The 17,469-nt window shown below is 44.9% G+C and overlaps 1 protein-coding gene across 5 annotated transcripts in view; it reads right to left on the bottom strand.

Annotated features, from left to right (window-relative positions):
* LOC135111021 (band 3 anion transport protein-like) overlaps nucleotides 1-17,469 on the bottom strand; it is a 169,513-nt gene that overhangs the window by 131,771 nt on the left and 20,273 nt on the right. For 2 of the 5 annotated variants that reach the window (XM_064023886.1, XM_064023888.1), the window contains exons 1-2: nucleotides 8,321-8,346; nucleotides 690-797 (exon numbers count right to left, since the gene is read on the bottom strand). In XM_064023886.1, the coding sequence (XP_063879956.1) occupies nucleotides 690-797; nucleotides 8,321-8,331 (119 nt within the window). In that variant the 5' untranslated portion in view covers nucleotides 8,332-8,346. Of the gene's footprint in view, nucleotides 1-689; nucleotides 798-8,320; nucleotides 8,347-16,366; nucleotides 16,719-17,469 lie in introns of those variants that run through there. The other 3 variants (XM_064023889.1, XM_064023892.1, XM_064023893.1) reach the window with 3 other exon arrangements.

The raw sequence follows: 17,469 nt of genomic DNA, 5'->3' as shown, positions 1-17,469 counted from the left end.
GGGAAATGACTGTCTTCCTGGTATTGCTGGTCACTTCACTCCACCCATATGAACACAGGGAGAGAGAGAGAGAGAGAGAGAGAGAGAGAGAGAGAGAGAGAGAGAGAGAGAGAGAGAGAGAGAGAGAGAGAGAGAGAGAGAGAGAGAGAGAGAGAGAGAGAGAGAGAGAGAGAGAGAGAGAGAGAGAGAGAGAGAGTTACCTTTAATTATATTCCAGGTATTTCCTCACTGCACGAATCAGGTTTACTGACATACCTCCCTTAGCTAACATAAACCTGCTTGCCTGAGTCTTTTCATTTCCTTCTCCCTCTCCCCGTCTCTCACTTCCTCTCCCTCATCCTTCCCTCCTTCCTCCTCACTGGCCCCTCGCTCTATCCTGATCACTGACGATAAAGAGTAAGGGCGCTTAGAGGTCGCAGAGGAGGTGAGGAGGTAAGGTGAGGACTGGATCTGCTGCAGGGAGAAAGGGAGGGAGAGAAGGGAGGCGGGAGATGGGGAGGGAAAGGTATTGCTGTGTGTGTGTGTGTGTGTGTGTGTGTGTGTGTGTGTGTGTTGACAGCAGGTGATTAAGAAAGAGGAAAATACATTTGGTTCATACTTGACAGAGGTCAGAGTGAAGAACAAATGCGCACGCTAAGAAGAGGAGAGAAAACAGACAGCAGAAAGTCACCTAGGCATTGAGTACTCACCTGTTGGAGTTTACGTTAGCTTGTTGTGCTGTAGAGATGTGAGGGGCAGGTGGGGGTGCGTTGGCGCGGTCGGTGGCGGCGGCAGGGAGGGGCAAAACTCGCACACACCTGTAGAGGGAGAGAAACACGTGACTGTTCAGCGTGAGGTTTGCGTGAGTTAGTGTTACTTAGCTAGAAGAAAAGTATTTTGCAGTCAATGAATGTAGTGATGGGACAGATGAATAGCTAATAATTAGTTGGTTCATACTTCCATAATCACAACTTTGACATTCACTTTTGCACCATAGTCTCTTGAACATTTATGTAACTTAAAAAAAAAACACAAAAGCAACCTCCCATTCGCTCTACTTCCTGCACGTCAACTCAAGCATTTTCCACAGAGCTCTGAATGCTGACAAAGGACGACCACAGCTGTAAGGAAAAGTGAAAGGTGCATACAAACAGTTACCAATGAAAGAATGAATACTGACTGACTGACTTCTGGCGCCTCGGAAAAAAAAAAAAGCCAGGTGATGCCGTGCAATAAAGTAATGAAGGGAAGATAAAGGCGTCAGGGGAGGGTTATTCGATCCCTTTACAATCAATCCTGCGTCCATTACTTCGGATTAGATAGTGTAGCTCATAACGCATCCTCGTCAGGACCAACATATCATCTGCTACTTGTTCTTCCTTTACGTTTCTTGTGTGTGAACAAATGCTGCTTCTAATCAAGTAACCTGGCCACTAACAAGAAAAAAAGAGGAAAAAAAAAAAACTTAGAAACATCATAAAGGTAAACATAACCTCTTAACCTGTCCCTTTCTCTCCTACCTCCCTCCCTTCCCTCCCTCCCTCCCTCCTACCATCCCCCCACTCTTACTACCAGCATACCTGCCCCAACTTTCCTTCCCAGGTAAAGGTTAACGGGAGGGGATGGACGTCAGGTGAAGGGAAATCTGCAGATGGTGGGAGGGAGGCGTGGCCCACCTCTGTGGGAGATACGAAGGGAGGGAAGGAGGGGAAAGGAGGGAGAGGGAATGTGTGCCAGAAAGAGTCGGGAGCGCTGCAGGGAGGAGGAGGAGGAGGAGGAGGAGGAGGAGGAGGAGGAGGAGGAGGAGGAGGAGGAGGAGGAGGAGGAGGAGGAGAGTAGAAGAATAATTAGAAGCAAAAATCAGAAACAGTAGAAGAAGAAGAAGAAGAAGAAGAAGAAGAAGAAGAAGAAGAAGAAGAAGAAGAAGAAGAAGAAGAAGAAGAAGAAGAAGAAGAAGAAGAAGAAGAAGAAGAAGAAGAAGAAGAAGAAGAAGAAGAAGAAGAAGAAGAAGAAGAAGAAGAAGAAGAAGAAGAAGAAGAAGAAGAAGAAGAAGAAGAAGAAGAAGAAGAAGAAGAAGAAGAAGAAGAAGAAGAAGAAGAAGAAGAAGAAGAAGAAGAAGAAGAAGAAGAAGAAGAAGAAGAAGAAGAAGAAGAAGAAGAAGAAGAAGAAGAAGAAGAAGAAGAAAAAGAAAAAGAAAAAGAAAAAGAAAAAGAAAAAGAAGAAGAATTGATTTATTGATCTATTGAACCAAGGCGCCACGAAAACGAGGTCATATAGCGTCGCTGGGAAAAGACGACGGCGACGAAGGCGAACAACAACAACAACAACAACAACAACAACAGTAACAAGGGAGATTAAGGAGGAAGTGAAAGGTAGAGTGACTAGTAAGATAAGAGGGACAAAAAAAAAAAAAAAAAACAAACAAACAAACTTTCGTGTGAATAGACGAACAACACGTGACACAACCACCGCCACCATCAACAGCAAGACCAAGAATAACAACAGGGACAGGAACAGCAACAATAACTGTTTCTAAGGAAGCACCGCCGACAGGAACACGTCAACTGGCCGCAAGGAAAGGTAAATAACGAGTGTTCGAATAATGCAGGTATGTGTTTGAGTGTTTGAGTTGACATGGTGGTGGTGGTGGTGGTGGTGGTGTTACTACTACTACTACTACTACTACTACAACTACTACTACTACTAGAATACTACTTCCAATCCTATTTTTACAACAACAACAACAACAACAACAATAACTACTACTACTATTACTACTACTAGTTACTACTATTATCACGAACATAACTTTTCCTCCTCCTCTTTTTACTACTACTACTACTACTACTATTTACTACTACTACTACTACTACTACTATTTACTACTACTACTACTACTACTACTACTACAAGAACCATTACAACCAGTACTACTAATGTTACTACACACAATGCTACTCATTACAATTAACGACACCACCACCACCACCACCACGACCACGACCACCACCAGCACCACCACCAGCCTTAGTCACAAGGGCACCATACACTGTAAAGAATGTACCCTCAGCTGTTCAAGGGGAGAAGAAGGATCGGTTCCTTACTGAAACTTTCACTGCGCCGCAAACTACCACGCAGAAAAACATAAAAAGAGGATTTGCATAATTAACTTGGAAAGCAATCACAATAAAATGATGCACGTACTCTACATACTCTATAGTTTTTTTTTTTAATGGGCTTTTCTTTCTTGGTTCAATGTGGGAGGACAGTAAGAGATATTTCAATGTGATAGCATTAACGTCATATTTTTATTTATTTTTTTGTATTTCGATGGACTTTCTAGCTGCTTCATCAATGTTACCATGAGATAAGCTATGATTCTCTCTCTCTCTCTCTCTCTCTCTCTCTCTCTCTCTCTCTCTCTCTCTCTCTCTCTCTCTCTCTCTCTCTCTCTCTCTCTTTCTTACGTGAAATGGTTTCTGATAATTTTCTATTACAAATCTTTCCTAAATCAAATTACATGAACATTTATTGAGAGAGAGAGAGAGAGAGAGAGAGAGAGAGAGAGAGAGAGAGAGAGAGAGAGAGAGAGAGAGAGAGAGAGAGAGAGAGAGAAGTGGTGGTATTGTTTGCTGACAATAGTATAGAGGTTTCAGATTTTGCCGTCGCCAGAGACCAGCCACTCACACCTAGCACACCTCGTCACCCTGGCCTGGCCCACGGTACCACCTCCTCTACCACCTCTGTGCTCTGTGAGGGGCACAAGAAACGTACCAGGAGCGCAGTAGATACACGAGGACTGGGTAGGGCTGAAGAATCTTTGGCTACATGAATATCCACAGTAGTAATAGTGGTGGAAGTAGTAGTAGTAGTAGTAGTAGTAGTAGTAGTAGTAGTAGTAGTAGTAGTAGTAGTAGTAGTAGTTTATTAACAAGATTATGAATGTTTAAGGGTACATACGTGCAAGAAATGGTAATTTTTTATGCATGTTTCTTTCAAAGTGAAAACTATGCATGTATATTCCAATGAAAGAAAAAAATATTCAAGGTATATTCAGACCAGTGGTATTCACTCACAGACAGCCAGAGAGAGAGAGAGAGAGAGAGAGAGAGAGAGAGAGAGAGAGAGAGAGAGAGAGAGAGAGAGAGAGAGAGAGAGAGAGAGAGAGAGAGAGAGAGAGAGAGAGAGATACAGAACGATATCATCTAAATATTCCTTGGATTTCCCTCTTTCTGTGTCAAGTTTTTGCAGCGAAGTGAACATCGTCCTCGCCACCTTCACCTTCAGGCCGCCGCGGCATTAACCTTCAAACCAGCGTCATGACTTTCCTCTCCTTCCTCTCCTTGTGACGCGGTAACCTAACTCTTCCCAACACATCCTTAAGCAAAAGCAAGCAAGAGTGGGCGGCGGCCGGTTATCAGATGAGCGCCTCGTCACTGCTTGCGTGGTTTAGGTTAATCTGTAAATGAGTTAGTCGGACACAGCCTACATTCAGTATCTAAGGGTGATCTGGGTGATGTACGAGTGAGGTCCTCCTGTCTCCCGATGAATATTCAGCCTTGACCTAAAATATCAACGAGGAAGCATGCAGGAGAGGCTACGAGTATAAAGCAAGTTCTGTGGCATTAGTAGGTGTTAATACACATGTAAATTGAGGTGAAGTGACAAGGTGAGGTTAAGTAAAGCAAAGGAGAGGCTTGACTCTAACTAAGCGATGTTGAGGACCGAAGCAGGAGGAGAAATTTTACATTCACCAATGGGAAAAACTGGTTGTTATGAATGAATATTAAAAAAAAAATGTAAAAATTATAAAGCACAGAGGAACATCAAGGAAGGAATCACTTAATAATACGTCTCTCTCTCTCTCTCTCTCTCTCTCTCTCTCTCTCTCTCTCTCTCTCTCTCTATCTATCTCTGTGAGAGCCTTAAAGAAATAGTGTTGTCTTATCTCCATTATGTCAAATTGGATGCGTCGCCGCTGCCCAAGTCACCCCAAGCAGCGGTTCTCGTACGCTTCCTTTTGAAGCACACTAAGTAATAAATTATGCATCCGTGAACTTTTGCTGATCAATATTCTTTTTTTTCAGCTGTCTTCTTCGCCTTCTGCTCCCTTCTCTTCTTTGCCTTTGTTATTGTTATTCTTTCGTTTTTCATCTTCAACGTCATTTTTTTCTGAATTTTTTTCTCGTTTATTTTCTTCCATTCTGTGTTCTCGTGTGTGTTGTTTTAAGGGAGGTCAGGCACAGCTTTCTCATTCAGAACGAAAATGTAAAAGTCTCATTCCATTAATTCCGAAAACAATAATTCTTTCACAGCTGGTTAGGATCATCTCGTTCCACTACTACTACTACTACTACTATAACAATAACAGGAACAGGAATAGCAATAATACCAACCACTACTACTATCACTTCCATTACTAAACATACATCAACCACTACCACTCTGCTTGCTATTGATCCCTCTACTGACGCGTCTGAAACTAACGCAAACTAGAATGTGCCTCACCCCGAAAGACGCCGATCAATACTTGTGCATGAGAGACGAAAGAACCGAGACAATGGGATGCTTGGCTTGACGGTCACCTCTTCACTGGATGGACATAATCAGGGGCAACAGAGGGCTTTTAAGGATCCAAGGCAATGTATGTGGTATGAAGACTCGTGAATGTTGAGGATAGTATAAGTTCGCGTATATAAAGTGTGTGTGTGTGTGTGTGTGTGTGTGTGTGTGTGTGTGTGTGTGTGTGTGTGTGTGTGTGTGTGTGTGTGTGTTTGTCCTCCGTTTGCCTTTCATTTCTGGTCTTGCATCTTATTTTTTTTACTCTCTCTCTCTCTCTCTCTCTCTCTCTCTCTCTCTCTCTCTCTCTCTCTCTCTCTCTCTCTCTCTCTCTCTAACACAAGGCCTTGTTGGTTGCCTCAAGATTATTTTCCCACAACTCTACTTTGTGGCGTCTATGATGTCAACACACACACACACACACACACACACACACACACACACACACACACACACACACACACACACACACACTTTTAATGTCCTTGACACAATTCGTGTGTTTTGTCTTGTCCTCCAGTTTAATAATCCTAATAATAATAACAATAATAATGATAATAATAATAATAATAATGAGGTGGTTGTGGTGTTTATGGTTTTTGTTTCCTAGCGGTGGTAATGGTAGTGATGGTAATGGTGGTGGTGGTGGTGGTGGTGGTAAAAAGGGAGGATGTTTAGCATCGCGACAGAAGAAAAATAAATAAATAAAAGGAGAAGGATAAGGAGAAAAAGAAGAAAATAACAATAACAACAACAACAACAACAACAACAACAACAACAACAACAACAACAACAACAACGACAACAATAACAAATCCTTCTCCTCCTCCTCCTCGTACCACCACCACCACCACCAGCACCACCACCACAACAACAACTACTACTATTTCTCCTCGTGCTACAAATTTTTGCTGCTAATACTGCCAACCCAACGCAACATGTTCAGCACAGCCACGCCTTCACGCCGCCCATTCTGCTGAGGTGCGCGGCCTGAATGAGGGAAGGGTGCGCGACCACCACCGAGGGGGAGAATGGGAGGCACTGGAGGTATGGCTGAGGTCACACGGGGGAGCAGTTATTATGTTATGCTGAGAATGGAGTTTTTATTTTTGATTTTTGTCTGACACACACACACACACATATGCAATATACTATGTTTAATATTGCTGTTGCTGTTACCACGACTACTACTATTATTATTGCTATTATACTCGTAACTAGCAATCATAAAGAGTAAAAGGTTTCTTAAAATGTCAGTCACCATTGAGAGAGAGAGAGAGAGAGAGAGAGAGAGAGAGAGAGAGAGAGAGAGAGAGAGAGAGAGAGAGAGAGAGAGAGAGAGAGAGAGAATCTGGGGTACATTAGGTTACGGTACACATCACTGCAGTCCCGTTGACGCCTTGCTCTTGGCTCAGCACTGATCTTAGCGTTCTGTCAGCACCTTGACCAGCGCTAAGTGTCGCTGACGCGTACTGCCCTCTCCTCCGCCCTCGCCCACTGCACCCACTGTCTCCCTCGTAGCGGCGTGTAGCCTCACCTCGTGCTGCTCCCGACAGGTCTGTGGGGCTCTCCTGGCAGGTGGGCGGGAGGCACCACACACGAACCGCTGCCCTTAGATGGTGGATAATGAGCATCCACAGTAATTGCCTCGGGGGATAAGTGTAGCAACCAGAAGAGTCCCTGGCCCTTGTCTCCCAGATTAGCAGGTGAATAACCTACTAAAAGCCACAGAAACTGACCACAGTGCAAGATTCTCGACATCGCTGAATGTGTACCCCATCACCTTCACTTGGCCTGGGCACGTGGACGATTACCTGGCGAGTAGTAGCGACTGCTGGCCAGTAAAACATCTTAGGTAAGTTTGCGATAGTAAGTTTGCAGACAACAATGCTAGCGAGAGCAGTAATCTGCCTTGACAGAGAAGCTGATTGTTCCCTCTCGGCAACACACTCAGCAGAGGTCTGCAGTGAGAGGAAGTAAAGGTGTAAACAAAAAGGGGTGCGTTAGAGCCGGAAGGCGACGGATCAGCAGTGATGACTGGGACTCCGTCTCCCGGACGTAATACCTAGGCGGGAGGCCTGCACTGTCTTCACTTGCCAGGATGCTCCGCTCACCTTGAGGGAACTCATCCTTTACTACTCAACGCTGCACGGACCAAGGCAGGACAGGGACATTATAACGGTGCTCCCCTAACTGAATATAGATCCTTATCCTGCCCACATCTTCTTCCTGCGATACCCGGTGTTCTGCTGACAGCATTTGTTTCCTAGTCCCTCCGTGCTCCCAGGCTGGCCAGCATCCTTGTCTTAAGATGCGGCGAGAAAGCCACTCGGCGCATTCCTGTCCGCTAGACCCGAGCCCCACGTCCGTCACAAGGTCAAACAAAATTACAGTTGGTAACACAAAAATTACACAATGGACTGCAGAGTCTGACTGGTGGACGGCGATGCAGCGTCACACTCTTGCGCAGTTGGAGTCAAGGGAATGAAAGAAATGAATAATGTATGGAGCCACCGCCAGAAAAAATCGCAACACCTCACCCACTCACGCACGCTCTCAAGCAGTGGTGGGAGGCGCGCACCACCATCACCACACCATCACTGTCGTCATCACCTCCACCACCAGCACGCCACCTCTACTGATTATCGGATGTTTTCGGGGAATACCAGGAAAAACACGACGTCCACGGTAAACAGGAAAACACACACACACACACACACACACACACACACACACACACACACACACACACACACACACACACACACACACACACACACACCTTGAAGGCATAGGTGGTGGTAGTCGGCCAGCAGGAGAGGGGTGGGTGGCTGCTGAGGTGGTCGCTTCGCCGCCAGGCACAAGACAAGTACGCAGTTTTTACTTGAGCTATTCGAGACGAGAGCTTATGTACGACTGCACGAAGCTGTTGTTGCTAAGACGACGGCTGCGACAACAATGACGATTAGCTGTTGACGATACCAGCCAGTGGGTGCGTGTGTGTGTGTGTGTGTGTGTGTGTACGAGAGAGAGAGAGAGAGAGAGAGAGAGAGAGAGAGAGAGAGAGAGAGAGAGAGAGAGAGAGAGAGAGAGAGAGAGAGAGAGAGAGAGAGAGAGAGAGAGAGAGAGAGAGATACGTACCAAAAGCAAAAAAATAATCATGCAAATATAATAAACATAAACAAATAGCGAATAAACAAAGAAATCACAAGAAAACAAATACATATGATCGAATCGTGCGCGGAGGAAGACCAAACAAACAACACTTCCCAATGGCAAGCAAACAGGATGCGAGAAGCACAATAAATCTAAATCTAAGGCACGGAAAACTAAATATCACCTCATAAACAGAGAACGATTTAAAAAGTGAAAGATTCCATTTCAGTCTCAAGAAAAATATAAAGGAATTAAGGACCACCGCTTCACAAGACAATTTGATAATATACAGTACATCCTTTTCGTTATCATTACCCAGAGGCAGGAATGGGGAACACCAGGGAGAGAGAGAGAGAGAGAGAGAGAGAGAGAGAGAGAGAGAGAGAGAGAGAGAGAGAGAGAGAGAGAGAGAGAGAGAGAGAGAGAGAGAGAGAGAGAGAGAGAGAGAGAGAGAAACCAGAATTTACTAGTGGGGACAACGAGTGATGATGAAAGTGATTAAGTCTTGTGTTATTTAAGTGGATAAAAAAGGAATGATGACTACAAGTTTACGTACTTTATTAATAATGCAAGAATTAACCTTTTTCACTTCTATCTGGCACATCTTTCCTTCATTACTAACCACTCTGAGACGTATTTACTTGTTCTACAGCCACTTCGAAACATAATACTGACTAGAAATTGCTAAACCTATTATTTTAATCTTTTTTTTAGATGCTCATAAACATTTCCTACTTTACTTTTACCGCTGTGAATTATAAAATATCGCACAGAATAGGTTAATTAAGCAGCACCTTCACGCTTTTATTTCTTCCTGTAGTAAACCCCGGAGCTCTACGAGTGTTCTTGTCACTGTTTTTCCTCTCCCTAACACTTGAACTGTTTCTGAAGAGGAGCATCAAGACGCCTCTGAAACTGAACAATCCGACGTTTTTTTTTCCTCTTCTTGACTTTTTTGAAGCAGCAAAGTGAACACGTAAAAAGAAGAAGAAAAAAAAGGACATTACACACCAACAAATCTGTACGACGTGAGATCCTTCCCATCACCTACTGCGTCTAATAAGGAGCGTCAAGCCGCCTCCGAAACTAAATTTTCCTACTCTCTCTCTCTCTCTCTCTCTCTCTCTCTCTCTCTCTCTCTCTCTCTCTCTCTCTCTCTCTCTCTCTCTCTCTCTCTCTCTCTTTCCTACTTTTATTTGGAACAGCAACGTGAGCACATAAAAAGTGTGGGTATTATTCAGCAACACATCTATACGACCTAAGATTCTTGACTTAACCACATTGACTAAAGTACTCGAAAGAGAGAGATCAGCGACCACACGAGCGAAAGGAGAGGAAAGGAAAGGTGCAGAATATGACTAGTATTGTTTGCAGGGTAGGGTATAATTGCTACTTGGCATGGAAATGTGATGCGCGTATAGTACAGGTGAGGCTCAGCAGCAGGTCTTACGTAACAGAGTAGTAGTCCTGAGATGAGGTCAGAAGACTGACAATGACCATAGTAACACATATAGCGGGGCGAGGGAAACGTGTGTGTGTGTGTGTGTGTGTGTGTGTGTGTGTGTGTGTGTGTGTGTGTGTGTGTGTGTGTGTGTGTGTGTAACTAAGTCCGTATTCTGAAACTCTTCGCCCACTCATGAAACAATTTTTAAAGGCCTCACATATGATTAGTCAGGTTCTCATCTAAGTTTTTTTTTATTAGTGATCATGTAGAATCATGTTTAAAATATCACTAGAATCATATAAACAAACATGAAAACCTCAATAACTTCTATTATGGCCTCCCAATACGCAGCAGTTGGGATAAGACGACGAAACGTTTGAGAATAGTCCCTCCAGCAGTGAAAGTCCTTGCTTCCGTGCAGCGTTTACCAGATAGTGGGTACAGAAGACTGTGGAAAGGCCGGCAGAAGGCTGTAAGTAAAGAAGGACAGAGAAGGAGCGAGTGACACGTAAGAGGGAAATAATAGCTTCTTGTGACCGTAGCTTCCATCCCCCTTCCTTCTCCTGCCCCTTACACAACACAGAGAAGAAAGTGTGAAGGGTACGAGGTGATCCAAATGGTTAACGTTATGAGACACTTCTGGTAAAGGGTTTTCATGGACAGACACTGAATATTGCTAAGTTGACAGGTGAAAGTGTGAAATCCTCAGTCAAAGAAAATAAGGGTACGTGGCAACAGAACATGCTTAGAGGGATTATTAAAGCTTCTACCAAAGGGTTTTGATGAAAGGCAGGCATTAGGCATCGCTTGGTGTTCATGGGTAACCAAGTATAAGAAATATCAGGTGTTTAACATTTCCCACCAAGTCTATGAATATTGTCTATGATTGTGCGTTTGTTATAGAAATCCTTATCTACCACAGGACGTGCATGACTGTGGGAGGAGTAAACTCAACACGAATGAATAAAAATTAAGAATGAAGGCTTTTTTTTTTTTTTACATATATAAATAACGGTAACGTGTACCTAAGTAATACACACTCACAAACGTGTCTTTCATGTGGTCGTCAAACTTGGGAGAGGGGGAAGTGAATCACACACACACACACACACACACACACACACACACACACACACACACACACACACACACACATTAAGATGACATTAAAAATAAATGTTAATTATAATCATGTCTACGAGGAAATGAGTCACAGTTTCCTGGCTGTGTGTGTGTGTGTGTGTGTGTGTGTGTGTGTGTGTGTGTGTGTGTGTGTGTGTGTGTGTGTGTGTGTGTGTGTGTGTGTGTGTGTGTGTGTGTGTGTGTGTGCGTGTGTTTGTGTGTGTGTGTGTGTGTGATTCACCTCCCCCTCTCTTAAGCTTGAAGATCACATGAAGGACACGTGATCTCCAAGAAGCTAAGGGCACACGCCGTACAGGTAAGGCTGGAACCTTCCACACGCCCCACACTCCACCTTCTTGCTTCAGAAACACGAGCTGCTCACTCATCAATGAAAACCTTAGCAACACGAGAAGCAAGAATCCCCACCCGGCAAGTGACAGGAAAAGAGGTGGAGTAAACTAGAGTGAAGTGATTTGTGTGTGTGTGTGTGTGTGTGTGTGTGTGTGTGTGTGTGTGTGTGTGTGTGTGTGTGTCTATACCGTGGAAAGTTCCCTGTATGATGTAGTAACGGGTACATGAAGCGGTGGTGTGGTGGTCTTGTCATGGGATATTTAAACAAAGCCCATCATTCTACAGGGGCAAAAAAAAAAAAAAAAAAAAAAAAAAAAAAAAATATATATTCTGCCTGTGATACCAAGAACTTGACAGGAGCGACGGGATGGAAGAACTGGAATTACGCTGTGGTCTGGTCGGGGTAGCCAACTGAGAGAGAGAGAGAGAGAGAGAGAGAGAGAGAGAGAGAGAGAGAGAGAGAGAGAGAGAGAGAGAGAGAGAGAGAGAGAGAGAGAGAGAGAGAGAGAGAGAGAGAGAAAAGCAGATGTAACTATATATGAAGGAAGATTTTGGTGTTCAGAAAAGGCCAGCGGGAGAGTTGGGCGTGTCTCAAGGTGAACAGGGCACGTATTGTCGTTGTAGTCTTACTATTCCACGTCGAAATGGATAAGGGTAAAAAATAAGGGGATTTGTCAGGTTTTTCACGTCACTAAAACAGGTGATGAACACTAGGCGCCTATACCTTAACAGGGAAACTTTTACAAAACGAAAATGAATGATTTCTCTCTTCCCTGATGTTAAAAGTGAGGGATTTATTTTTGAATAGAATCATAAAAGAGGATACAAGTACTGAAGAAATCTCGCGTCACAGTGAATGTGGACGACTGTGTCAAGAAGTAAAATCACAAAAAAAATGCCTCAGAGAGTTATTGAAAATCGTGGTCACATGGCGCTGCTATAAATTGTTAAAAGCCACGAAAATTGTGGCCGAGTAAAAACAAAATCTTAAAAAAAAAACAAGCTAAAATTGTGGTAGAGTGAAAAGAAAGAGTAAAAAAAAAAAAAACAGAAGAAAAGAAAAGGGCAAGAAAAGAAAAGAAAAGGTGATTTATAACTAGATGCAAAGATTAGAGATTGTGAAGGAGGCCAATCTTCTCCAAAAACTACTAATGCCTAAAATTTTACTCTAGAACGAAAAAGACAACAGAGCAAAGCAGGTCGAAGAGTAAGTGGCTTTGTCAGTAAGGAAGGCAACCCGCGAGACGTTCGAGTACAAGTAATGAGGCAAAACGAGCTAAGTTCAATTGTGCACCAACGCTCCTGCAACACCCGCGTCTCCTGGCAGAGGAGTGCTGCAGGAGGCGTGGAGAAGATAGGGGAAGCGCGCACTGGGAAGCTCCTCCGTCAATAGGCGTTGTTAGCAAGACTCAAGGGAAGTTAAGGGAAGTTGAACTGAACTGTGTGGGTTTCGAGCAACAAACCAACGACTGCAACGTAAGCTGTTGTTATATTTAATAAATGTGAGTCATATGATGATTGAGGGAAAAAAAAAAAACATTGGATATGAAGGGAGTATGAGGATTGCCAAAACAGTAACAATAGAAAACAAAATTTTAGCATTTTTCCAATTTTTGAGAAGCAATTAACATAACACAACACTTTTCAATTACATATTTTCCCAGAGCAGCAAACACGACTCAATCTTACGTGTACATCTACCTGGTTACTACAGTGTTCAGTACCACATGAAATTCTAAGCAGGGACTTCTAAATAATGTAGAGCTGGAGCCTAAGAACCCCTGCTACAAGGTCAGCGGCGTTTGATGGTTTCAGTGCGAGGCTAGTTCTTGCAGAGCACGTATCCTCCCTAGCGGCCTCCATTATCCCATGGCAACGTCTTCACTCCTTGGCAATATGTTAAGTGAATCTAGGTCTTGTATTGACGTCAGAGCCTACCATAGAGCCGCCTCTGCTTCTCCACCGTCTGCCGCGCCCAGTTGTCAAGGTGCAGGGGCGGCTCTGCGTAATGAAGCTTTGGCTGAAAATATATGCTCTATTTTTGTTTTTGTTAATGTTATTTTTGGTGGTGGTGTTACTACTACTACTGCTACTACTACTATTGTTGCTGATGCTGCTACCGCTAATACTACTACATCATTCAGGGTGGAATGGTCAATGAATACTGTAATACCAAAAAGTTCCGGGTTCGCCAAATAATAATAATAATAATAATAATAATAATAATAATAATAATAATAATAATAATAATAATAATAATAAACGGTACTGGGGAGCAGCCGTCCAGATACAGGCTCGCGGACTGAAGCTCAAGTGAATATCAAAAGTCAGAGGGAGGTTCTGTACTACCACGTGTGTGTGTGTGTGTGTGTGTTAAAACAGGATCATCGAGGCAAATCTTTGATTGAAGAAAAAGGTTCCCTTCTGTTCACTGCGTTGGGATGCATTCATGAAGCAGCACATGACCAAGCCTTGGGTCCAGGTGAGGTTCCTTTCCCTTGGTGAAAGGTGGCCAACCTGTCCTGCAGCATTCAAAGCGCCAGTTACCCTCGCGGCATTACTAATGAAGGGAGACAATCAGCCTCAAGTACAGCCAACTCCCACCACAGTCATCTCGCAGCCCACAGCTCCCACCCCAGCAACGCCCACTGCTGCTCACCCCGCCGAGCCACGTGTGTTGCCACAGATCCCGGCTCGCCACGAAACAGGTCAGGCGAGGTGTGGTTCCCTCCTCCCCTCCTGAAGGAATCCTGTTGTCAAGGGCGGAGTGACCCTCAAGACACCGTTGGGCTGCAGCAGAAGTCACCAAGTACGTTGCGAAAAAAAAGGGAAAAGACTAGTAATTTCCTCGTGCTTTGGGGAACATTTACATTAGCTGAATGACCCAATGAACGGGACTTCCAATGAAGCTTCAGTGGATTCGGCGACGCTTTTCATAACTCCCGCGGAAAAAAAAAGGTTCCTTGCCTTAATGAGCACAAAAAGGTAGCTACACGCGTAAGTCATCTGCCGCGTGTTTGGCGACCAACATCAATGCATAAACAGCGTCATTGCAGGATTTCGAGAAGAATCTGGAAAATCTCCCCAGCGTTCTAATGAGGCAGGTGCTCCTTGCAGGTAGAAGGGGAGGCGTGGGGGGTGAAGGAAGCGAGGAAACCCCCCTTGGATTCGGTTCTCGTCGGCTACTTCACATCACAAGTCTCTCGCTTGCTTGGCACGTTCGCCTATCCCATGATTTTAACGCGAGGATGAATACCGATGCGTTGTTACTCAGTACTTGCGATTTAGAACCCGACTGGTGCTCCTGGAGAGAGGGAGGGAGGGAGGGAGAAGAGAGAAGGATAGAGGGGAAAGAGGGCGGGAGAGAGTGAAGGAGAGGGGGAGAGAGTGCCAAATACAGAAACCTCTTAGCAACCTTCTCTTCACTCAAACTACTGAATAATAGTCATGTCGCGTCCCTCACTTGTTAAAATGGCCCATATGAATGTGCCTGATGTACTGGCGTGTGTGTGTGTGTGTGTGTGTGTGTGTGTGTGTGTGTGTGTGTCGTGATCACTTGCCACTAAACAATATTTGAACATAAAATAAAGTTAATTTAATCTAACATTGTCTTCATTGAACGATTAGATTCCGTATGAAACAACAATAATAAGTCCGAAAATTATGTGATGGAAAATTCCTCTACGAATTTTTAACGTGATCGCACGTGACCTTGAAAATGGAGTTTCGCTTGCAGGAATGTATGTGTGGGTTGTGGGGGGATAGGAGAGAGAGAGAGAGAGAGAGAGAGAGAGAGAGAGAGAGAGAGAGAGAGAGAGAGAGAGAGAGAGAGAGAGAGAGAGAGAAATGGTACCTCTTCCCTACAGGTCACGGCAGCAGCATTTTCTTTAAAAGGCAGTGTTGAGACGCTTCGTGCCACGCCCCTTTCCTCGTTTCTCCTTTTCGTGACTACTTGAATTATTTGACATTCAAAAATAGAAGTTGATATCCACATTATGAGAGCCGAGAAGTAAACACACGTAGAGTACACTTCGTCAGCCATCTCCTTCATCTTGACATGTGGGGAGCAAATAGGCAGCTCAAGATTGTACGGTCACGTGTCAGTGGTGGGAGGGTGGCGGGGAGGGAGGGGCGCGAGGGCAGACGAGGAGAGGGAAGGGAGATGGTGGTCAGGGTGGTCCAAGGAGAACAAAGGGGAGCACATACCGGGCAAGACATCGCCCAGCACCCCCGTAACCCAGGACCACCGGCCATCGGCCTGCAGCGGCGCGGTGGGGCGGGGCAGCCGTAGCCACTGCTCCCTTATCAAGATGGGTTACCGGGCCTCTACCCCTCCGGCTGACGGCAATCCCGCCACTCATCCCCTGGTGCAGGATCTTTAAGGCTGCGGCCATCATGGGTCACGACAGTCACGCTTTCACATGGCATGGCATGGTGTGTGTGTGTGTGTGTGTGTGTGTGTGTGTGTGTGTGTGTGTATGTAAGTAAATAAATAAAAATGTATATATATATATATATATATATATATATATATATATATATATATATATATATATATATATATATATATATATATATACGTATATACTACATCATGGGTATAAAGTACCTACATACCCACTTTGCTCAAGGCAGCCACGAGCCGAGGTACACACTTAACATAAGGGGCATCTCCTTGAGGATGATAGCACTTGACAATGTGAGTGACACGTGTAAGAAACAGTGAGAAGTGTCTCCAGGTGGGAGCAGACTTACTTGGACAGGCAGCGACGCAAGACACCTGTGGTGGCTGCAGTGTTCGGTCAAACACGCTTCTCGTCCCACTGGTCGGCAAAAGTATGCGTGCCTAGAGGCAAGTACACTTATTTCAGGGGAACAAGAGCCCTGTGACCGAGGGAGCTATTGTCAAGTTGGTGTCACGCTAGCTATGTTCACGAGTCAACAATTGCGATGATGCTAATGAGTGTTCCTGGTGGGAAAATATTCACTAAGATATGGCAAACTCAAAATACCGCTAAGAAACGTCTCGCGACACAACACGGCCGAGTTGCAACCGAGAAAGGCAGCACAACCTCTCGCTGTGATAGCACAAGGCGCACTGACTGGCTGGCTGTGTGTTGACACCCTGCTGCTCCACGCGGAGCGGCCTGTCACGTGAGGCAGGTGGCGGCGCTCTCCACCTTTCTTTACTATCTTTCACCCAGATTAAAGGACGGATTCTCCATCTAGAGTTTTAAATGATTACTCCTGCAAGGCCTCAAGTTGTGCTATTTGATATAAAGATCTTCAGTGAAAAGGATAATGAAGCTTGTTCGTTCTAGTGGGTTGTTTCGGAGCGTATCGAAGGCTCAGTACACATAGTAGGTCAGCGCGCGCCCACAAGCCACATGGTCACAAGGCTGCCCCCCACCCCCAAAGGTCCCTAACCATCATCTCCCGGCATTCCACTCAAACATTATCCTTTCACGGCGTCATTTTAGTAAACTGAAGGACGCGTGGCCGCCGCCGATAGTAAGTTTTGATATAGTGAGAAGCTCCGTCCTCGTCCTGCACGCTCTCCCGTCCGCACGCCCCTCCTGCCCCCCTGCCCTGCCACGCGTATGGTAGCAGCCTGACCATGAGACTGAGGCACGCTAACGACGATGATGATGATGAGCAAAGGTTATTTCAAAGTCAAGAAGGTGACTGTTGTGTTTTTAGACGGAACTGTTGGGTTTGAGGGGACGTGAGTGATTGTGTGAGGCAGCCCGCGGCGTTCTGGCCAAGGTTACTGTGACAGAAGGGAGGAGCAGCTTGAGAAATGAATGTACTGGAGTGAGTAGAGCGCCTGCCGCCCTCTGCCCGAGGCTTGATGCCAT

The sequence above is a fragment of the Scylla paramamosain genome, chromosome 21, assembly GCF_035594125.1.
Source record: "Scylla paramamosain isolate STU-SP2022 chromosome 21, ASM3559412v1, whole genome shotgun sequence".
Lineage (NCBI taxonomy): Eukaryota > Metazoa > Arthropoda > Malacostraca > Decapoda > Portunidae > Scylla > Scylla paramamosain.
Note: the sequence above shows the minus strand (reverse complement) of the source record. Positions and strands in the feature narration are given on the sequence as shown.